The 23975-nt window shown below is 41.7% G+C and overlaps 1 protein-coding gene across 2 annotated transcripts in view; it reads left to right on the plus strand.

Moving 5' to 3' along the window:
• The window catches only part of CREB5 (cAMP responsive element binding protein 5), a 370960-nt gene extending 352784 nt beyond the window's left edge, over positions 1–18176 (plus strand). For both annotated transcript variants that reach the window (XM_075586852.1, XM_075586851.1), the window contains 2 exons: positions 1559–1667; positions 6642–18176. In XM_075586852.1, coding sequence (XP_075442967.1) covers positions 1559–1667; positions 6642–6805 — 273 coding nt within the window. In that variant the 3' untranslated portion in view covers positions 6806–18176. The remainder of the gene's footprint in view (positions 1–1558; positions 1668–6641) is intronic.
• Positions 18177–23975: the final 5799 nt, after the last annotated feature.

Genomic DNA, 23975 nt, shown 5'->3' on the forward strand with positions numbered 1-23975 from the left:
TCATTTATAGCCCTTGGATAACATAAGCGGGGGAAAGGAGAGAATGTTTTTTTTTTTAACATTGTTTTACGTACTGTAATTTAGCAATGAAAATCAGTATCGGTCAACAGCAGTCTTGTGCCAGTTCCTGGGTTGCACAGATACATGAAGTTATACAGCAAGAAGTCCTGCTTTTGGACAAATGCCCAATTGTAACCTATAGCCTTTTACAGTACATCAAGGGACTGCATAATATCTTATCTGAAAGACTCAGTCTGAGAGTATGGATTATCTACCAGTTTTTAGCTGCTCAGAACACATCCTATTGGTAGTCTAAACATAGGTAAAAAAAAGATGTGAAAACAAAATGTTATCAAATACTCTGGGGGTACTCATGGGGTACAGCCTGATACTCTGGGGGTACAGCCTGATACTCTGGGGGTACTCATGGGGTACAGCCTGATACTCTGGGGGTACAGCCTGATACTCTGGGGGTACTCATGGGGTATTGTCTGATACTCTGGGGGTACTCATGGGGTACAGTCTGATACTCTGGGGGTACTCGTGGGGTACAGTCTGATACTCTGGGGGTACTCGTGGGGTACAGTTTGTTTTCTTCTATCTCAATGTTCTTGTGCCACTACAAGTACATTCAGTAACAAGGCTAATTTTCAAACCGTATTTCAGAACCCTGCATTATCTCATAATTTGGCAAATAGAAACTGTTTCTCTTTAGCAACTCACTGTTCAGAAAGCGACGTAAAAACAATAATTAACTAGGATGGTGTTTAATGGGAATTTATAGTTGTTCATGTAATTTGACTTCAAATACTGTGCTTGTATAACGTTGTAATTTAGGACACTAGCTGAATGTTAACTTAATTACAATTTTTAGAGAACTGTGAACAAATCATTGTGTGATTTAATTGGGATTGAGAATTCAAACCGGTTAAGGCTTTGTAATTTTGTCCTTGAAAAATAAAATACATGAGCAAATCGTGTGTGTATATATATATAATTAATTTACCAAAAGACCAGAATAATTAAATACTTTCTAAATGTAACTTCTTCACTCCCAGAGGCACCAACAATGCTGTCCTTTTCTGGCTTCTCTGGATGTACTGTAAATGTACTGATCATTCTACAGCAAGCATTTATAAAGTCACATCCACTTCCTCTTTTGAAACAGGCTCTCACACACACAACTTTTTGAGCTCTGCCCTTTGGCAACAAAGTATCACAAAGAGATATGTTGCTTTGTTCCAAACAGCAGACTTTCTATTGCTCTGAAAGCTGTAACAATAATGTGTTACACTTAGTAATATAATGTTGCATATCAGCTGCAGCATTTCACAGACTGCAGCACAAAATTAGAAGGCGGACATTTCGTTAGGCACACTATCAGGATTGTGACAGATTTATAACAGGAACACCAAACGATTGCCATCTTAGGTAAGAATGTAGAATTATACATTGTCACATGCTTTACATATAAAAATAAGAAAAAAAGATTGTTGATTTTTGTTTTCCTCTAGTCTTTCTTACATTTTGAAGTAAAAAAATCTGCACTTTCTTTCAGAATGAGGTTTCCATTTTGAAAAACGAGGTAGCACAGCTGAAACAATTGTTATTAACGCATAAAGACTGTCCAATAACTGCCATGCAAAAAGAGTCACAAGGATACTTAAGTAAGTACCACAACTGATTATTTTTTTCTTAACGCTTAACTCCCTAACTGAAAGAGATATGTATTTCACTGCAGTTTCACCTATTAGCAACGGGCTTCCTGAAACAGGCAGAAATATCTCAATAATGCTCTATTCTTATAAAGCGCTACTAATAAATGCACAATAAATGCTCCCTGGAAACGCTTACAATCCATCCTGTTGGACAAGAGACACAGGGAGACAAAGTAATCCATGCATCAAGCTTCCCGCTGCAACACCGGGGCAATTATCTGGGCCAGATTTATCAATGAAGGAGGAGCAGCTCAGTGAGTAAAGACACTGACTGGCACTGAGATTAGAGCAGGGGAGCCTGGTTGAATTCCCAGTGTCGGTACCTTGTGACCTTGGGCAAGTCACTTTATCTCCCTGTGTCTCAGGCACCAAGAACATATATTGTAAGCTCCACAGGGGATGTGCCTGCAAAATGTCTCTGTAAAGCGCTACTTAAAACTAGCAGCGCTATACAAGAGCATGTTATTGTTATTATTAATGAAAGGGGAACCATTACAAGCAGTGACATTTTGTCTTTTTGCATTGGCTTTGAACCAGTGTTGCAGTTGGGAGACTGTGATAAATAGTTGACTTGTTCTTGGTCCGATTAATCATTCTTTCATTGGCCCTGATTTGTGTAGCACACGGTAATGCCCATTTATTTGATTGGGCCTTGCAGTAAGGTTGCACTAAGGCTTAACACTACAGTACCTAGTGTATAAAGGCCAGTGTTTTTCGACAAGGGGTTCCTCTGCACTTTTGGATTCCCCTGGCATCCCTAAAGGGTTCCCTGCAAATTTCAGGTCATCTGAAAATTATACCAAATACAGAAGAATTTACAATGCATCTGGTCTCAGACGCGCTATTAGAGAGGGTTGGGGTTCCTTACAATGTATCTGATCTCAGACGCGCTATTAGAGAGGGTTGGGGTTCCTTACAATGCATCTAATCTCAGATGCGCTATTGGAGAAGATTGGGGTTCCTTACAATGCATCTGATCTCAGAAGCGCTATTAGAGAGGGTTGGGGATCCTTACAATACATCTGATCTCAGAGACGCTATTAGAGAGGGTTGGGGATCCTTACAATGCATCAGATCTCAGACATGCTATTAGAGAGGGTTGGAGTTCCTTACAATGCACCTGATCAAAGACGCGCTATTAGAGAGGGTTGGGGTTCCTTACAATGCATCTGATCTCAGACGCGCTATTAGAGGGGGTTGGGGTTCCTTACAATGCATCTGATCTCAGACACGCTATTAGGGAGGGTTGGGGTTCTGCAGAATTTCACAATATAATTGTAGTGTTCCATAACCAAAAATGGTGGAAAACCACTGATCTAGGCCATAGGGTCTTTAATATGAAATAGGGACTGAGTGTACAATAAAAATGAGAAATCTTACTGTAGTGAGAGCTGTAAACCTTTTGCTGACACACTGTAGTTAGTTTCCAGCAATGCATTGCTATTCAACTTGATGCCGCCCTCTCTGGCAGTGAAGAAGTTGACATTATAAGATACTGTTGTATTTAATGTGTTCTTGTAGTGTTCAAAGGAAAAACAGTGGTAGTCAAATTCCTGAAGAATGACACATTATAACCTAAGTTACAAACGCCTAAAGATTTGCAGAATGTGTAAGTGTTTATGCATACCAATTGCTGTAGCTCTGTCATTATTCATTGCAAATTTTGAATCTTAATAACATGTATTTTGAAATGGTAAATATATTTGAATTTGAGATACCCAAATATAGAAAGTAGCGTAAAGCTGATTTGAAACCTTGGATTACATTAGTAATTTAATAGCTGTAATTTCAAGATACACTATATTTTTTGTCTAGGTTTTCAAAGGCTGCAAAGTATTGATTTGGTTAACACAATAAACAGCACTTCACTGTGGTTCTTCAAAGAGTATGGAAACAAAAAGGAAATTAAGACAATTCTTACAAAGAATTAGCAACTTTGTTTATTTTCAAAATCCCCCAAAATAATTATGCAGCAAAATATTTGACTGAAATCTCTTTAGACTGTATATAATAGTCTGTTAAAGAAAGTGTTTGTTTTTAATAGTGTGGGGAGTATTTTAGTGAGAAGAACCATAACAGACACTTGTGACCTTATTGTGTAGGGCTGTTTAGGGGCTTGGGGAGGCTCCTGCTTGATGTCATCGCAGCCACATAAAGGAAATCTTGACTACATGCACTGGGTAGCATTCTGAAATGCCACAATCCAAAGGCCCTGTTTCAGTATACTGTGAAGCCGCCTCCCAGCTCTGTTAGGCTGTTCATTTGAACAGAGCCCATCTCTTCTCAACCAAGGGGGAAGAGGCTTCACATTACAGTGGATACAGGACAAAGAGAGTAACATGAACTGCGCAACAGCAGAATCTTACCTTTTTGTTTTATTTTTCTAATTCTTTAATCTGCTTTCCTGCTTCCCTGTGCAAAAATGTCAAAGCATGACATCACAGACAGGTGTCTAACTGCTCACAATTAGTGCTCCGTCCTTTGCTCCGAATAACACATTGTATCAGTTTGTACGTGCATACACATATAACAAGAGTAATCCCTCTCCCTCACTTTTGATCACCTTTCCTCGTTCTCTTGCTCAGTTACTAACAGGTTGCGGATGTGTAATCATAACCAGCCCTGTCTGTACAGTATAATGTATCATCAAAACCCCCATTTCTATTTCCGTTATTAAGGCCTTCTAAAAATGAAGAATAAAAACAACTCTCCTCCTTTTCTGGCACGCTCTTCCTTATTATTACTTTGATCATTTACAGTACCAAATATTTCCATCTCGTTTTCATTGTTGAGCAATGGACACTCATGGTGTATCCATATGTAAAACCATATGGTATACACCTTTTCTATGGCATGTTTGTGTAAAGTTGCAAAACACATTTCTGAATAAAACCAATGTTGGCCATTGAGCCATTGCTCTCGAATGTATTTCTGGATCCTCGAGCACCAACTACACATACATAGAGCCTATTTTGCTACCTGATTGCACACATCCACAACATGGCATGAAATCCTGCACAGTACATATGTATTTATTATGTACGCGTAGCGTTTACGTCCGCATACGTAAGTACCACGTACGCAGCATTCTACTTAGCAATGAGTCCTTAGTCGCATCCTTACTAAACCTGGATTGTATGGTGTCATCTCTGGCATTCTTGCAAACGTTATTTCTTAAAGAATCAAGCAAACTGCAGGGGAGCTGCTGAAAGCGTTAAAAAAATTAATTTTCCATTTTATGCAGGATGAGTACTGCTACTCAAAAGCTGCCCAGTGCATGGTAAGTGGAGCATTTTTTTAAAGATACAGCACATTTGTTTTCTAAAGTACCAGTCTTGTCCCTTTGCTACTGTATATATGATAGGCCTGCTGTGATGATGGCCAGCAAGACCACAACATGTGGATGGACTGAAAGCACTTAAAACAAGCATGTTATTCCATTTCTAATAGTAGAAGAGATGTACTTTGATTTTCCACGTAAACGTTTGTTACAGCAAAATTGCACATTTCGAGTGGAAAATGTACCCCCGCTATATGGTGCATCACATAATCGTCAGCTTTCTCTTCAGAGAAAAACAATTGGTTTAAAGCAGCAGTCCCTGGTTCTTTAGATACTTACCATGGAAGGTAGCACCGGTACCATCCCGTCAGGGGAAACAAAATGGCGGTTTCAATAATCGGTGTCACTGTTTCGGCTTTGTATTAGGCCATGCGACACCGAGGATTTAAATAGCCAGGAAGTACCGGCAGCTCCTTTCCCGGTATGTATCTCGAAATCCAGGAGGGGGACCAGGGGCTGAAATTAACTTGGTTCAGGGGCCCCCAGCTTCCCACCCATGTAAAATAAAGGAGGGAGTCAGAGGCGGAACCGCTGCTTTGTAGCAGCTTAAACATGCAGAAAATCACCATGCCTGAATAGCTCATTAAAAATGGATGTCCTTCTGTAGAGTGCAGGTTTTCTTGGCCTTTTTTTTGCGGGGATTGCAAGTACGTGAACAGCATTCATAGCAAACAAACAAAAAAAACTTGTGCTACTTTACAAATTGTCTTGCAATTTATTAGTGAAATGAACCATTTTTTGATCCTAAATCTTTATTAACAAATAAGTCATTTGGTTTTGATTTTAAAAAAAATGATATGAGCCTGCTAACCCCTTCAAGGTAAACTCCATTTTAGCAGGCACTGCCACTAAAATGTTCTTATTGTCGTATGAACTAAATGTTTTTCACTATTACAATAAAATGCAACAAACAAGGACTGAAAAACAAGTGAACGTGTTCAGTCCATTCTGTTTTGCTAAGTGAGCAGCATGTAGGTACTTATATAATCTCTTGTCCATTTTCAGAGGTGAACAAATGTAATTCCTCTGAAATGTTCTGGTCTAGCCATGGTACATTACCTCTGTCAGAGGTGGAGTCTTGCCTGCAGGATTATTATTTAACTCTTTTTCTTGGTCTAGAATGCTGTAAGCATTTTGCATTAGTTTTCTAGATGCAGCACCTGAACTTCCAAATGCTTAGGTTACTGTGCAATTTGTTATTTCTCCAGCCACCCTGGTTTCTGGGATATTAACCTTTTTATGTGCTAGCGTTTCTAATCCCTTTTGGAAAATCAACATGGCTGCAACCAAGTCTCCCTTCCCAGGGCCCTATAGAAAGCTTGCAATGTCATCCGAGCATCTTCTGATTTTAGATTCCTAAATCTTTGATTATTCATAGCATCAGCACATTACAAAAAAACATTCATAAAATGGGGGTGATGTGTTGCTTTAAGTACATATTGGGTTTTGTTTAAAAGTGTAGGAAAAGTTCTTGTATATATGATGTTAGCAAGACTACGTTTAGGAATCTATTCTAATACACCCTTTGCACAATTATAGCATTGAACAGGCTTTCATGAAATTTTCCCAATGTTTTCATTCAGGTCCTGAGAACAGCCCACCAGAGAGTCCTGTTCCAGCCTGCTCCCAGCAGCAAGTCATCCAGCATAATACCATTACAACTTCCTCCTCGGTCACCGATGTTGTTGGAAGCTCCGCCCATAACCCACTTGCCAATCACAGAACAGACATAAGTCCCATCCTCTGAAATGTCGGGTTCAAGAACTGCCTTTTGGGAGTTTGGTATTATATCAGATCTTCCACTTTTATGAACTTTTTTCAAACCTTATTTGAAACCTGGAAGTCTCCTTGTTCTTTGAAAGACGCTGGCTTTCCTTTTTACACACACACATATATATATATATATATATACATAAATACATATATATATATATATATATATATATATATATATATATATATATATATAGTTATTATTCAAAATTGTCTTTTTTTACTTACAAGAAAGGGATTTATGCAATTAATATGCTAGCGGTTTTTGGGAAATGCTTTGAGCTTTCTCAGTTTTCTGGTACAATGTATTTGTTTATAAACTGAAGCATTTTTGTACATAAGTTGTGTTTTTTTTTTTCCTCACTAGCTTACAAAGTGGCCTGAAACATGGAATTTGCTCATTTGGTTTTCAACAAACTTATCTCAAGCATAATATCAGCCATTTTTGCTCAATGACCAGAATTCATTATTTGTCCATTAAGGTTTAATACGGCAAAGTGGATATTTGCAACTCTTGTAGAACCAAAATAGTCTCCCAGCAATGTTTTTTTTTTTTTAATCCAGTTTTGCATTGATCAACCACTGCATCTGTATCAGGAAATAATATAGAATTTGGCATTGCTTCATTCCTATACAGGATATATTTCAATATCACAAATTTTCACCGAAAATACTAGAAATTGGTTGTGAAAACACACGCCTTTCAAGCGTTGTAGGGATAGATTTCTAGTTACTGTACCTACTGTATCAGTGCTTTGCAAATCTCTTCCTTGCCACTTACAACGGCTACAGCTACGACAGGTCTGAGCATGCACTAGGCCTCTATTAGTTTCATTCAGCGAACCAAAACAACTTAAAGGCCTTCGTTTTATACTTTAAGCAAGCATCCAGTTTAAAATTGTTTAGTCCAATGCTTGTTTTTTGCTTTTTTACATGTAATGGGAAATTAGATACCCTTTTATAAAAATGTAACATATATATTAGTACACCATGTGTAAAAAAAAAAGAAAAAGGAAAAAAAAAAGAAGGTAATTCTAATTGTTTAAAATGGGTGCTAATTTAGTAATGTTTTTTTTGTGTGTGTGGAGAGAACATTAAGTGGAATGATATGAACATAAGCACTAAAGGTAACACTAGAAAGGAGATGCGTGTTGCCGTTGATTAGAATCAAGGTTTCTTTAGGCTTTGGTTCTGTTTCCTCAATTGAAATGCAGTTTTTTTTTTTTCATCCGAAAAAAAGCCTCAGCTGGTATAAACCTGTCTGCGTTTTCTCAATTTCGCAGCCTGACAGACCTGACAGTTTGACATATTTATACTTTATGGCTCAGGCATGTCTGTTTTTTATGCTAAATGGACACGCCGGCTATGTAAGTTTGCAGAGCTGCTCGTTCTTCTATACCGTTTGCTATTGGGGAGCAGTAACAATTACCAGTGCTTTTCAGGCCATTGACCTACACGTGTAATCACTAGTGATGCCGGAATGAATAAATCAAGCCGTTCATGTTAGCACTTCTGGGAACGCAAAACAAAATGCTGCGGTCCCTACAATAACTATATTCCCACTGTTCCCTCTAAACCAGGGGTGGGCAACTGCAGTCCTCAAGGTCCACCAACGGTCAGACTTTCAGGATTTCCCTGATTCAGCACAGTTGGCTCAATCAGTGGCTGGCTAAGTCGAAGACTGCCCACCTGTGCTGATGCAGGGATATCGTTAAAACCAGGCCTGTCGGTGGCCCTTGAGGACCGGAGTGGCCCACCTCTGTTCTAAACGGACCAAGCCACTTTTATTGCAGTTCATATGATTTGCACAATATGTCTGTACTTAAACTGCATTTGTATTTTTCGATTCAAGAGCTCATATATATGAGTATAGTAAAAAAAATGACTCTAGTTTAACTAGAACTATTTAATGAGTTTTGGCTCTCTCTAAGCAGGTCTGAACATTACACATTGTATGACCTTTTGGCAATGAAGGATTTAAAGGAGCAGTTCCTCCTACAGGTTTTTTGTTTACAGGGTGGGAACTAGGGGTACCCATGAGCCAAATGCCACTATTTTCAGCTATGGGGACCACCCAGTACCCGAGACACTTGCTGGCAAAGTTACTGTGTTTAAATCTCGCCCCAGGTGAAACAAAATGGCTGCCAAATCTCAGTCCAATAGGAAGCTGCAACATCATCAGTTGTGGTTTCCTATTGGATGGCCATTTCAATACCAGTTAAAAAAAAAAAAAAAAACAGGAAGTAATACTGGTAACTTCACCAGTACGTATTTCAGCAAACAGGAGGACCCCGGAATGTGGTTTATCTCTAGAGGACCCTCGGGTTCCCGTCCTGTAAAGAAAACAGATGTTAGTTAGGGTGGCTTGCTCCTTTAAATACCCAGTCCCAAATAGGGCCATATTGAACAAATGAATGTGATATTTTTTAAAAGGTTCAGACTTATTACAGGTATTTGGAAAACATTTTTGAAAATATGAACATTTTCTTTTATTTTCACTTACAATAGGGGCACTAAATGTAGACGAAGGGCATAACTGCCAAGCTTATTTGTTCCCCCTAAATAGTCATGTAATCAGGTGTATTTATGCCACTGTCCTTCTGCGTATCAGTTGGGTAGGGGCTGAAGAAAAGAGTGCACGCCTCCACTTAAAACGTTTGTTTCCAATGTTTACAAACATTGCCAGGATAAACTTTACAAAATTATTTAAAAATACATGCCTATTTATAAAATAAGCATTAATCACCTACTGTAAATGTACCCTATTAAACATATAGTTCAATGTGGTTCTATTTGGAAAGGGATCTCTAATCATAACCATTTCATGTTATATAATTGCGACGAGTTCTTACATTAAAAAGGCAACCCAATCACTTGGATATTACTGAGATACTCATATTAGCTACTGTACAAGCTATAAGTAACCAAAGAGCTGAAAACATGTTCCGTGGAAGTGTTATGACCTTAAACAGGTTAGTGCAGTAATGGAGATGTGGAGTAGTGGTTACAGTGGTTATGGCGCTGTGCATGAATACAAAGGCTCCTCAGTTCAGTTCTCATGTTGGCCATCAACAGTCTCTGGGATCTTGAGTAAATTGCTTTATTGTGCTTAGGTTTACACAGATGTAACTGTGCAATAGCATTGTTCCTCTCAGATGTGTGTACTTTCATTCTCATCCAAATGAGGGATTGTGTTTCAAACATTCGCCCAAGCTACAGTTTCAAAACTTTACCATAAAGCATTCCAACTAAAACTAGAGGAATTCACATGTTAAATGCATTTTGGAGTTACAGTAGTTACCTTCTTCCACCCAATGAGACGTGCGCCATTTTAGAGTTGTGAGTTTTGTCCGCTAGATCCACTCAAGTAGTATTACGGGCAACGGTTTTAATTGTCCATTCAAACAATCACAATAACATAGTATTCTATACAGAGAAAGAGAGTAAGGAAGAGTGTGTATGTGAGAGAGGAAAATGAGCATTGTTTGGATACAGTATATTGTACAGACCAGAGCTTGTACTTTATAGGCACTATGGACCCCTGCCCAAAATAGCTTACAGTCTAAAGAAAATGGGATATCATTATTTGCCCAGGGTTACAAGTAGCTGGAATTGGATCTCCATAGCCCAGTGCCTTAACTATATTAATATGCCTCTTATGTATAATAGTCTGTTAAACCATTTCAGTACCACAGGCTCCGCAATGCAGTTCCAGTGTGTTGCAGGTCTGCAGGTCCTTCTGAGAACCAATGAATTTTAGTACTTTAACTCCACCTCTAGGTCTACTTTAGTTGTGCAAGCGTTCCTTCTGCCAGTGTCTGTGGGAGACAAGTATTTTGTGTGCTGCCATTAAATTAACATAGTATAGAAGTGCTTAAAAAACCCTGGATACTGTTCGACTATGATGAATGGTATACATAAAGATAGGAGGTGGAATGTGTCCAGCACTCTGAATAATGAGCGGTCAGTGGTTAACCTTTAGATGGCTATTTTTCTCTTTCAAAGGATTTGTAACATGTAAACTGATACGTTCACCTGAACTATGAAACACATTGTAAATCTTGTTTAAACCTGACTTTGGGGGCGGAGGATTATTAATACTACTCCAGAAACAATTCAGCAGTCTGGTTATGCTCCTATGTGTTTCCAGTCTTAGATTTTCTTGCAGGCGTTTCAAATCTATGTTGAGAAAACAACAAAAAAAAAAGGACCAAAACTAAATGTTATTCGTGAGGCTCAGATCAAAATATTTTTTTTTTTTTTTACAAAATATTTATTGTTAAAGAAACGTAACATTCCATCTAAAACAGTATTCTTGTAAAGAGATATTTTTCCGTGGCTTGAAATTTGTGTGGCAGGGAGTTAGTATAGATGTGGATGGGCACAAGGATGTGTGGGTCTTCTGTCAAGGTCTCTAGTGGCCGTTATTCATCTGAGTTCTAGATTCACTAAAGGGTGCTCATCTCATGTACATTGCACAAGTAAAGCATTAAGTTGTACATAACAAGGACAAGTTGGAAGAATAAGATTTTTTGGAGGGGTATGTTTACTAAGTTCTGCCCTGAATCAGGGCTGTTCTTACCACCACCCCGCAGTGAAGTACCAATAGTAGATACGAGAGCAGAACCTTGACTGGAAGTCTAATGAACCTTTGGGCTCTGAGTAACAAGACATAAATGATTCTGTTTCATGACACTCTACATTTCTCAAGCAAAGGAGACTCATCTGTGTGTTTACAAGCAAAAAAGAAAAAGTGAGTTTCACTCTATAGGTAAAACCCTGCAATCAACATAGTAACAATATCTCTAACGTTATTCAAAGCCTATTACAGTTACTTTACTAGGTCACATTACCCATTTTGGGTAACATTACAGACAGTTCTTCTGCACATTGATATGTGGGTGTAACCATTACTGAAGCCACACATGAAAATGATCTTGCCTGCAACCTCGTTGCTGCAGAAAACAGACTGTGGGTTATATATCCAGCAGCATCCTAGGGCGAAGAATAAGACAAAGCCCATTACCTTTACTAGAATTTTCTTTCTTTGATGAATCCGGTGCCATTTTTACCCCGGTTTAATAAAAAAAATTATGCAATTTGTCCATAGGGCTCTATTTAGCTTGAGTACCTAAACATATTAATTCAGACTAACAAACATGCTAAACTAGTTAAACATAAACTAGCTTGCTGGTGCAATTTTGGTATAATGCATAGTGCATACACTTGACAGCAGCTCAGCAGTTGCGTTCGCTACAAGGATTTGCACCCTTTAGTAAATCAACCCCCGAAATGGAATAATAACCTTAGGTCTATTAAATAGAAGTGACTGGTTTTCTGTTAAAAGGAAGCAGCATCTGCTTTTTTTCTTACCAATATATTGTAAAAAAAAATGGTGTTTTCTTTTTTTATTTTATTTTATAAATATTAAAAGCACAGGTCAGCGAAAGGAAAATAAATATAACTGGAAAAAGACTTCCCGTATTAGACTGATTTTGAGATCTTTGAGTAAAGATCAGTCAGGCCTCTAATTCAGCTTTCTTTTTTAATACCTCTCAACTAACTGCTGAATGTCACCGATTTGGGCCAGTGCTACTGAATGCTAATCTGATGCATTCTGGGACTTGTTCACTTGGCTTTTCTCAGAAAGTAAGGCAACCCAAGAAGGCTTCAGAGATGGGAATTAGCAACCAGAGCCATTTATTAGCAATCTTTATTTATAGGGAACTGGGGCACCACATACACTGTACAGCAGTATGCCCACCAAGGAGAACGAGTGTCATGGGTAAAGTCATTTTGTCATACAAACCTCATGCTGGTCACACCTTTTTTGTGTTTAGAACAACTAGAACCAGCTGGGAGGGTCTGAAAATGTCATGTTAGCCGGCAGTTCTGATATTTTTTTATCTCCGATAGAGAGTTGCACTAAGTTGCCTTACCAGTGTGCTCATTTAACTCTTGCAAAGAAGTGTTTGGGTGCTTTTAGCCAGTCAAACTCATTTATAGCATACCGTTCATTATCTAAGACAGGAAACTGAGTATTTAATTGATATTTTAAGAGTCTAATGTGTGCCTATAAAAAATGCATTTGCAGCTTTTTATTACCCTTGTATCTATTGTTTTTGTTATTTATACTTTAACCTTTTGATTGCTGGAGGGGATTGGGATACATTGCTCTCTGGCTCCTACTGGCAACAAATTGGTTCAAATTGCACTTCAGCTGGTTTTCCTATGAAACTGCAATTCCTGTAACATACTTTGTTAAAAAAAAAACTATTTTTTATATGAGGCTCATTTATATGCTCTCACTAGTGGCATTAGCTATTATTATTATTATATATTTTTTTAAATGCTGGATAGATGCATAAGTCGTTTTTTCTGAACGCACCAGTTTTGTGCTTGCGAGACTTGCGAGGGGGGAAAGTAGGTCTGTATAGCACTGAAAGAGTTCACGTTGAGCATACTAGTTCAGCAAGCAGCATCAAACCTGGAATGTATATCTTGTGAATGATGGCATGAAAATGTGTTACTAAGCACAATTTGTGTGGGCAGAGCAAGCAGCAGAGTTGTATCCCTTGAGCCTAAGGCTGCGCTTATAGTCCTGGCCACGGTGACGCTGTGCAGCCGCAAAGCAGCTCAATGTAGTCAGTAGCGACCGGCTATAGTGGGCGTGACGGTGACGCGTGACGTCACAGCGACCAAAATCGTAGTCAAAAGATTTTGAGATTTACAGAGACAGCCGCACCACGTGACTGGCAGCAGCCAATCGCATAGCCCCTTGCCGCCAGTGACATCGCACACCTGCAACTTTCGCTATGGCGACGTGTGACGTCACGGGTCGCTGTAGCCAATACTGTAAGCATAGCCTAAGTGTTCTGAGAGAGCTGAATGCTGGGTCGGCTAGGTACTGGGTTACATGTGGAATGTTCCCAGTGCTAGAGGCTGCAATGCAACATGCATAGGAGGGACCATATCGCATCAGACTGCTAAATCCACATTATATAACACAGGCTTCTGAATTTGTTAGAGACCAGGCATAAAGCACCAGTGCCTCCCAAATACATTTGTAATCACGTGCATTGAATGAAAGTCCTTATCTTTAAAGGGGCAATCTTTTATAAATAATTGGCTTTCTTAAACTAATCTACAGTGGCGGCCGCCTTTAGCCTCCTGCGGCAGTTTCAGCGTGAAATTTAAACTTGCGGGCAGATGCGGCACGTTCCGGCCGTTTTAGGCGCCACGGGCGTTTTTCACACGCGTTTAGCGCTATTAGCGCTGTCTAGCCGTTCAGCGCTGAATGCGGCTGAACGCATGAGAGGGCGTGGCATACGGAGAACATCCCCGAAAAAACTCGGGGATGTTGGAGGTTAAAAGGGGCCGCAGCAGTAACATGGTCAAAGCAAAGATTTGACTTCCTTTGGTTCTCTGGAAATTAATTAAATATTGCATTTCCTAGATAGCTATGAATGGATCAGTGGTTTCTGTACCCTTAACCCACCTTGTCCTTATTAGAGAGACAATAAAGTTAAGGGGAGGTGAGGAGGGGGGACTCCGGCTGTACCAGCACTCGCTGATCACACTGTGACATCACACTGTGACATCACACACACCGTGACATCACGCAAAAGGGAGCAGCCAGAGGAAATCAAACCCCTCCCAAGTCTCAACTCACTATGTTTACAAATTAATGTAAAACAAAAATATATATTTTTTAAATGCTTATAGGTATCAATTTTGACTACAAAAAAAACCCATCAACCACCCCTTAATCATATCACAGCCATTACTACACTTTGGTTCTAGGAAGGATTGCCCCTTTAGAGAGCTTTACAGGTCACTTTTGATTTTACAGCAAACTAAATATCCTACTGGTGACATAAATATGGCAACACTAAATATTGAGAAAGAGTGGCCATCTATAAAGCCACTAGTCTCAATAAATATATATATATATATATATATATATATATATATATATATATTTATATATATATAATCAGTAGTAGCACAATTCCTCAATCAAATGCTGTTCAAAGGAATGGCAATTGTACACGTAAAAGTACTTGTATTGTTTAGTGTGTGTATATATATACAGTATACTGTTTGTATGTACATATTTATAGATATATATGTGCGTGTATTGGAAATAAGGAGGAACTGGTGCTTTGGATCTAGTAAAACAAAATCAAATAAAAAAACAAAGCATTTGCTTGTCTCTAAAAGTATTTAGTAGCATAACAATATGTCAATATGACTAGCCATAAACCCGAAAGCATTTCTTGCATGTATATTTAATTCTGTTATGTATCTTTATCCTTGGTTATACTTTACTATGCATAATAACTGCCTGAATTAGATTCTAGGTTGCACTGAATGTATCTGTCTCTCTTACATTTTCCCTTCCTGAATTTGTGGCGTCACAACCCTCCGTTTCTATGAAATGGAGTTGGACGCTTCGCTAACTCACGGGAGCGACAGGTTTCAGAAAAATCACGTTGGTTTTCCCATGTTTAGTTTCCTTATTGATAACAAGAGCAGGAAGGTGAATACCAAAAAAATACGCCAATTATAGGACTTCTGCTCTGAGTACGAGGGGATATAAATCCAAGGACTTTCATAAGCGTCTATGCCTCTTAGAATACCAAAAAAATCTCAGATATCGTATGTGTGATAATGCAATAAATGCAAAAATAATACAATTCACAGAGAACGCCTTACTGCCAGTGATTATCAGCATTACATATTAAATGATGCATGTGCTCTCATGCTGCCTTATGTTTCTGGGTGGTTTTAGTTGTTTTATTTTTGGGGGTTTTTTTTTTTTACACGTTCTGTAGATCCTTGTCGACAAATTTAAGATACAGATAAAACCAAAATATCAGTGTTGCCTAAACTGAAAATGAGGCTGTGAATTCTAAGATTCCTCTCGGATGGTCATGGATTGTTATTTAAAAAAAAAAAAAAGGCAAAGACATTTAAATGAGTATTCCAAGTGGGCAGTTTTTTTTTTTTTTTTTTTTTTTTTTTTTTTTACACATAGTATTGAAGCAGGGGGTCTCCAGACCTGAATCCCGTTAATTTCAGCTCCGGGGACCCCCTGCTTCCAGAGATACTTACAGACGGAGAGGGTGCCGGTATCTCTCTGCAGTTTAAGGTGTGCTCATCACGTAGGCCAATGGGAAGCTGCACTGGATGATGTCACAGCTTCCTATTGGCCCCCATGACACGTGAGCTTTGAAAAGCTGCCATTACATGAACCCCAGCTAGAGAACCTGAGCTGCTACCGGCACCCCTAACTGAGGTAAGTATCTCCAGAAGAAGGTGGTCCCCGGAGATTAAATTAAAGGGGTTCAGCTCCGGAGACACTCTGCTTCAATCCTATGCAATAAATAAATAAAAAAACAGAAATAAAACCGTCCGCTTGGTTTGCCTCTTTAAAATCTCCGCACAGTTGCAAAACAATTCTGGGTTGTTAAGTGGGACTGTACATTTCCTATACTTGCAAACTGCAAAAAGCTCCTTAAATGCTGCAATGGTTTCAATTTTTGTAAGTATGTCAAATTTACACGAACTTGTATTTTAAGTCACATACAAAAGGAATCACAGATTCGCCTGTATTGCAAGTTCAGCATTTCTTAGCCCTGTTTGTACTGGAGAGGGCAGCAATGGATATAGATTGCATGCAGTGCTGCCTTCAAAAGAGGTGGAAACACTTATAAAGTCCTACAAAAAATGTTTTTTTGTTTTTTTTTTTATCCGATTTACAACCGTAGAAAATACCTACTTAGCAACTCGGAGATACTACATTGGTTTATGCAAAACCTGGGTAACCTAATTCTTTGTACTTTACTGGATTTTGAGATTTACAGTAGGTCCTATAAAATCTATTCTATGGCTTGAAGGCAGAAGATATCCAGCTCCTATTTATATTAGTGTGCGCAGGTACTTGGGAAATAGTGGCTACTATGGTAGTCAGATACATCAGATGGGCCAAAGCCATACAATTACTAATAATGATTACCCAGTGTATCCCCAAGTTGCTGAGTAAGTCACACTGTTGCTTGAAATGTGGGCCCTTCTGGGTCACCTAATTCCTAGGAATATGCTCATTCAATCCTGTTTTCATATCTCTGATCCCAATCGAGGTAACCCCTGGGTAATTGATGCTAAACTTTGGACAGTGATTGGGATTTGTAAAACCAGGACTCAAATGTGTCCTTTGCAATAGGACTAGGTAGCTACACTATCTAACTATGGGGTGGGCCACTGATTGAGACACCTGTGCTGAAGCAGGGAGATCCTGAAATCCCGACCTGTTGGTGGCCCTTGAGGACTGGAGTGGTCCACCCCTGATCTGCGAATTTATCTGACTGTGAATTAATTTTGCTAACGTTGAAAAGGCGCAGAAAAAAGGAGCAAATTTTGTCTGATTTGGAAACCGCGGAAATGTTGGCGCTTTTCTATTTCCCATGTGCAGTTAGATGAGGGGTGGGCCACTCCAGTCCTCAAGGGCCACCAACAGGTCAGGGTTTCAGAATCTCCTTGCTTCAGCACAGGTGGCTCAATCAGTGGCTCAGTCTTTTGACCCTTTTTTTCTGCGCATTTTCAACGTTGGCAAAATAAATTCGCCAAACGTTACAGGTCATTTAGCAGGTCACATTATATACTGCAAGGTTTGTGAAATTCGGACAAAATGGTCACCGGTTTTGAGCACTGCCACCATTTACAAAAATGTCGCAAAAAACAGGACTTTCAAGAGAAATGTGCTAAGAAAATGTGGGCGGCACATTCGAAGACCGCGCATCTTTAGGGGTAAAGCAATAAATTGACCTAAATTAATTTAAATTGCAGATGAGCATTGTTCACTACTTTGAAGTCGTGTTTTGCTGCTGGCTTCAGCCTTGGTAGGGCTACAGTTCTAAGCGGAATTTTTGTAAAAGAGACACACAATAATGAACAAATATTTTAGTTTTAACAATTTCTCCAGCACTGTGTCAAGCAAACGTAACTGCAAAAGGTGCTGTCACTTAAACATGTTTTCTCGTTTTGCTTTGTACACATCCGCCTTTTTGTTTTTTGTTGTTTGATAAATTCTGTATAGCAACCACCTTTCTTACTGGAAGGGGAGACGTTTTTGGTACCTACGTGTAAATACTTCCTGCAGCATTTACTATGTTAAATTGTACGTTAAGCTTTGTTTTTCATTGTTGGGTTCTGAGCTCGTTGTTACAAACGGTCAACATGTTCATTGAGATTGTTTCAGTTGTTGGGTTTTTACATCTCTTTCTACGTCTAAGAAAGAGCATTTGTACAAATGCTAATATCACTGCAATTCCAATATAATAAAGCACTCAAAAATATCACCATTTGCTTTGTTCTTTTTATGGGAGACTTTATTTGCGCTGTATTCACATTATTTTGATTCAATGACCCAATGGAGCTGAAAATTAGATCCACACTCGTAAAATGAGCAAAAGCAGCATTTACATCATTTGCTACTAAAATGCTAGTGTGTGTAGAGTATGTAAGCAAGACAATGAGAGGTTGGGTAGCAGTGTATTGAATTAGATACTGTAGCTTTGACCTTTCTCTCACATACCATCTACAAAATATTTTGGAAAATTGTTTGTCTGTTCGCTATGCATTTGGACACCTCTTAAAGGAGCAATCCATGCCGGGTTTTCCCCCCATTACCATTTTTAATACATGGTTGAAGCAGGGCGTCTCCGGAGCTGAACCCCGTTAATTTAATCTCCGGGAACCCCCTGCTTCCAGAGATGCTTATCTCCGAGGGGGATGCCAGTATCTCTCTGCAGTTTTCTGCCGTTTAAAGCTCCCGCGTCTCATGAACCAATAGGAAGCCACAGCGGGTAATGTCAAGGCTATCGGCCGCGGGAGCTTTGAAAATCTACTATAATGTAAACCCTGAAACGGATACCGGCACCTACGATGGAGGTAAGTGACTCAGGAAGCAGGGGTCCCCGGAGCTGAAATGAATGGGTTGTGCTCTGGAAACCTCCTACTTCAATCCTGTATTGAAAAAATAAAAAAGACGAAAAAACAGCATGGATTGACTCTTTACAATATTGTAACCAAATTTTGCATGTTGGTTCCTGAAATCAGGGAGCAAGCTTATATTTGTTTGGATACATTTTATTTTTAATTTGACGAGATTAGAATTCTCAAGCAAGTCTGCCACTGGTTGTTGTACTTCAGGTCTGCACAACCCGTAAAGTGAGAAGGGCCGAACTGCTCCAAGGAAAAAAAATTTGGGCCGCACGGGTAAAATCATCATCATCATCATCATCATCATCATCCATCATCTCTCCTCCAGCACCTATCATCATCATCTCTCCCCCAGCACCTATCATCATCATCCTCATCTCTCCCCCAGCACCCCTCATCATCATCCTCATATCTCCCCCAGCACCCTTCATTATCATCCTCATATCTCCCCCAGAACCCCTCACTATCAACCTTTGCGATACTCCCCATCTATCTCTCATACGCCCATCTCTCCCCCTCAACCACACACCTAATACTGCCCCTCCACATAAAACACACAATAACCCCCTGCACACCACACACATCCCACCCCCCTGCACCTCACATCATTCTCCCCCCCTGCACCTCACATCATTCTCTCCCCCTGCACCTCACATCACTCTCTCCCCCCCTGCACCTCACATCACTCTCCCCCCCTGATCCTCACATCACTCTTCCCCCCCTGCACCTCACACCACTCTCCCCCCCTGCAACTCACACCACTCTCCCCCCCCCTGCAACTCACACCACACTCCCCCCCCTGCAACTCACACCACTCTCCCCCCCTGCAACTCACACCACTCTCCCCCCCCCCCTGCAACTCACACCACTCTCCCCCCTGCAACTCACACCAATCCCCCCCCTGCAACTCACACCACTCTCCCCCCTCACGAGGAAAACAGTCGGCCCCACAGCCCATTTCAGCAGCCCCCCAGTTCATTTAAGCAGCCCCCCAGTTCATTTAAGCAGCCCCCCCATATGTCAGCAGCCCCCCCATGTGTCAGCAGCCCCTCCCATGTCAGCAGCCTCCCACCCCCCTCCCATGTCAACAGCCCCCCCACTCCCCTCCCATGTCAGCAGCCCCCCACCCAAGTCAGCAGCCCCCCACGCAAGTCAGCAGACCCCCACCCAAGTCAGCATCCCCCCACCCAAGTCAGCAGACCCCCACCCAAGTCAGCAGCCCCCCACCCATGTCAGCAGCCCCCCTCCCATGTCAGCAGCCCCCTCCCATGTCAGCAGCCCCCCTCCCATGTCAGCAGCCCACCTCCCATGTCAGCAGCCCCCCTCCCATGTCAGCAGCCCCCCTCCCAAGTCAGCAGCCCCCCTCCCATGTCAGCATCCCCCCACCCCCTCCCATGTCAGCAGCCCCCCACCCAAGTCAGCAGCCCTCCTCCCATGTCAGCAGCCCCCCACCCAAGTCAGCAGCCCCCCACCCAAGTCAGCTGCCCCCCTCCCATGTCAGCAGCCCCCCTCCCAAATCAGCAGCCCCCCTCCCATGTCAGCAGCCCCCCTCCCATGTCAGCAGCCCCCCTCCCATGTCAGCAGCCCCCCACCCAAGTCAGCAGCCCCCCTCCCATGTCAGCAGCCCCCCTCCCATGTCAGCAGCCCCCCTCCCATGTCAGCAGCCCCCCACCCAAGTCAGCAGCCCCCCTCCCATGTCAGCAGCCCCCCACCCCCATGCTTACCTGGTGATGGTGATGGCAGGGAAGAGTGAGGGAAGCGCGAGGGATGCGCGCTCTAGCAGCAGACCCGGAAGTTCCGGGTCGCGCTACACTGCTAGAGCGCGTCCCCGTGCTGCAGGAGGGAGGAGGGAGTTTAGAGGTTAGGGGAGAGCGCGCGCCGCGCACAGACACTACTGGAGCGCGTCCTTCTTTCCCAACCAGGGAAGGGGGGTGAAGAAGGGGGGTTGAAGGGGGTCCATCGCGGGCCGCACGGGGTGCCCCGGCGGGCCACATGTGGCCCGCGGGCCGTATGTTGTGCAGCTCTGTTGTACCTCGTAGGCTATGTATCAATACACATAGCCTGGTGGCAGACACGGAGAGTCAGATAGCTATAAAGTTTACACAGATAGCAGATGAAGAAAGAAAGGGAGAAAATCAGCTGACATGTGAGGCGAAACTAAGAATGCTGGAGAAAGAGAGAGAAGGGGAAAGAATTGCGGACATCATAAGGTATTAAAGGAAAGTGATGGGAAGGAGAGAGTTGAAGGGGGGGAGAGTGAAGGGGGTATGGAGGTAAGATGAGGAGGGGAGGCATGAGGTTGATTTCTTAGAATTCCCGAGCAACGCCGAGTACTTTCTCCTAGTAGCATATATAGGGCTGTGTATGCAAAGACTTACACTAAAGGGAACACGGTGCAGGAGGAGGAGGGGTGATTGTAAGTTTATTTTTCTGCCAGAACTCAGGCTAAAGCAAGCTGGGATCCAGTTGTGACTTATTGACGTCCATACAGCAAGCCAGACAGAAAACCTGGCCTAGGGTTGCTACTTCTGCACAAATATAGACTTTAACCTTCATCTGGCAAGTGGGTATGTAGGTGAAATAATTGAAGAACTTTGATAACAACTAATTGAAAAAGTTAGCTTTTGGTCTTTTTCTCAATCTGTTTTTTTAATAGTACTGCATATGTAAATGCCAAAATAGGTTGTGTTATCTCCTCCAATTCATGGAGAGAACATAACTCTTGTCATACTTTAGGAAGTAACACCAGACGAAAAAGGGGGTAATAACTAAAAAGACTAATGCTTGTCTGTGCAGTGGGCAAAGAGTGTTTGCATGTGTTAGGCACATGCGCTATTTGACAATAAGCTCTGTAGGAGATGGTAGGATAGCATGGTTATTTTTCCCTGGGTGAGTGATGGAAGAGTACACAGCTTTGGCCATCTTTCTAAGGCAAGATCTGCATAATATCAGTCGAAAAGCCATCTGGGTAGGAAGGGAGAGACTCGGGAGAGGGTTTCAGTGGAGGTGTGAGGGAATTCCTGATAAAGAAAGTGTACAGAGTGACACTAGACTGCAGTAGGATCCCAGTATGAGCAATCTGGGACAAATGGTTGTATTTTGTGCCACCTCCTGAAAAAGCTGCGAGGTAGCAGTGAAACGCGTAGGACGATCGAGGTACCGTAAAACAGGCAGCACAGAGGAATCCTGATAACAGCATTAGGAGACCATCTGAACTACAATCAAGGAGCTGTGGGAGGTCACAGCGCAAGCGCTGAATGGCACACCGGAACATGCCTACACTTCAGCTTTATCTGGCGGAGCCTCAGGGCGACCTTAATATGTCCCAAGGCCATTTATTCACTTACTTTTCTATGATAAATGATGTTTCCCATACGCAGGCTAAGGTGACTTCATCCACCTAAGAAAAGGTTTTAATACAGCTTCATCATGACCCACAGATTGTTCGCACACAAATTCTGCCTTGGCTATTCTTCTGCAGACTCTTGGAAAGTCTTAACTTTTGGAGCTGCGTCCAATCGAAGGGATGTAAAGTATTCTTTCAAACTTTTCAGTCTGTTCGAACATGGGGATGGGAAAGAGTTTGCGCTTAATTTTTCTATTCTCAGGTATAACAAAGAGGCAGGTTTTAAGGGTTAAAAGGGAGCGGCTTGACGAGGCTGAGGAGAAAAGATTTTGAATTTACCAAGCTATAGCATCCTCGTCGCAATGAACATGACTTCTTCTTTCACCCCAGGAAGTCCATTTACCACCCCTATCGATGATGCCATCGCCCTGGTCCCTCCGCCGGTAGCTCCCGCTACCTCTCATTTGACCCTCCATCGGACAACCTTCTGGCCCCTCGACCGCAGGAAGGATCCTGGCCCCAGAATGCTTCAGGACTGCCAGGTTGCCCCCTCCCCCCCGCCACCCAACTAAAACATGTACCCAAGGCCCAGCAAGTTCCCCCGGTGACTATCCTGCCTTTGCTGGCCCAACCAGCCCCACTTTTCTCCCCACCCCGATGCTCATGTTTTTGCCCACCCAGGGCCGTCCACTCTCCACCACCAGCTCCTTCCCTGCCCTAAGCACCCCAACCACTCTGAGCCTCCCTCCTTCATAGTCCCAAATTGCAGGGAGAAGGCCTCCTCTCACCCCCCAATACCACATCCGGTTTGTGGTAAACGTTTCCTTCCCAGGCCCGATTCCACTTACCCGGCTATCTTATTCCAAAGGAAAGTCAGTAAATGACTCAATGACCAACAAACATGGTGGGTCCAATACCAATAATTCAATAGGGCCATAGGCATAATAGGCACAATTAGGTCATACGATAGAGGGGCCCTAATTACAAAACTCAACATTGAATCAGATTTTCGGCTTCTGCATAATACACACAAATAGTTTCAGATTCATGGGATGCAAGTTTGAAGGTTCATACTTCATATATAAATGCCTCCCCATGGGTCGCACAATTTCATATGCATTCCTCAGATCTTTAGCTCATTTGTACACTGATGTATAGAGCAGATGTATGATACACTGTATAGATCAGAGAAAACTGAGGGTGCAGTTAGTAAATTATCCTTTTTGGGCATAGAAATTGACACAGTAGCCAAGGAATCAAAGTTGCCCAAGGATAAGATTAGACAGCTCAAACAGATAATAGTCGATTGCAGGAGGGACAAAAAAGTCACACTTAGGCAGATCCAGGAACTGCTCGGCCTTCCTAATTTCCCATGTAGGGTCAGAACCATGGGCAGAATCTTCAGCAGAAGAATAGAGACAGAAACTCCAGGCATAAATAGGCCACAACACCGCAGTAGGATAACAAGGGAGCTAAAAGCTGACCTAGGGATCTGGGAAGAATTTCTATGAAAAAAATTAATAGTAAGAAGCTTTGGGTGGATAATAGCCAGACAAACCAAGCTCTGTACAGATGCTGCAGGGTCACTAAATTTCAGTGACTATTTCAAAGGAGAATGGAGCGCAGAACCATGGATCCAGAGTTGGGTCTAGTCAGGCTAAACAAAACATATTGCTTTGTTGTAATTATTCCCTATCATAAACTGTGCAACAAGCATATCATATTGTGGTCTGACAACCGAGGCACGGTAAGCACAGTTAACAGCCTTTCAGCACTATCAGTCCCAGCGATA

This window comes from Ascaphus truei, chromosome 2 (assembly GCF_040206685.1).
Source record: "Ascaphus truei isolate aAscTru1 chromosome 2, aAscTru1.hap1, whole genome shotgun sequence".
Lineage (NCBI taxonomy): Eukaryota > Metazoa > Chordata > Amphibia > Anura > Ascaphidae > Ascaphus > Ascaphus truei.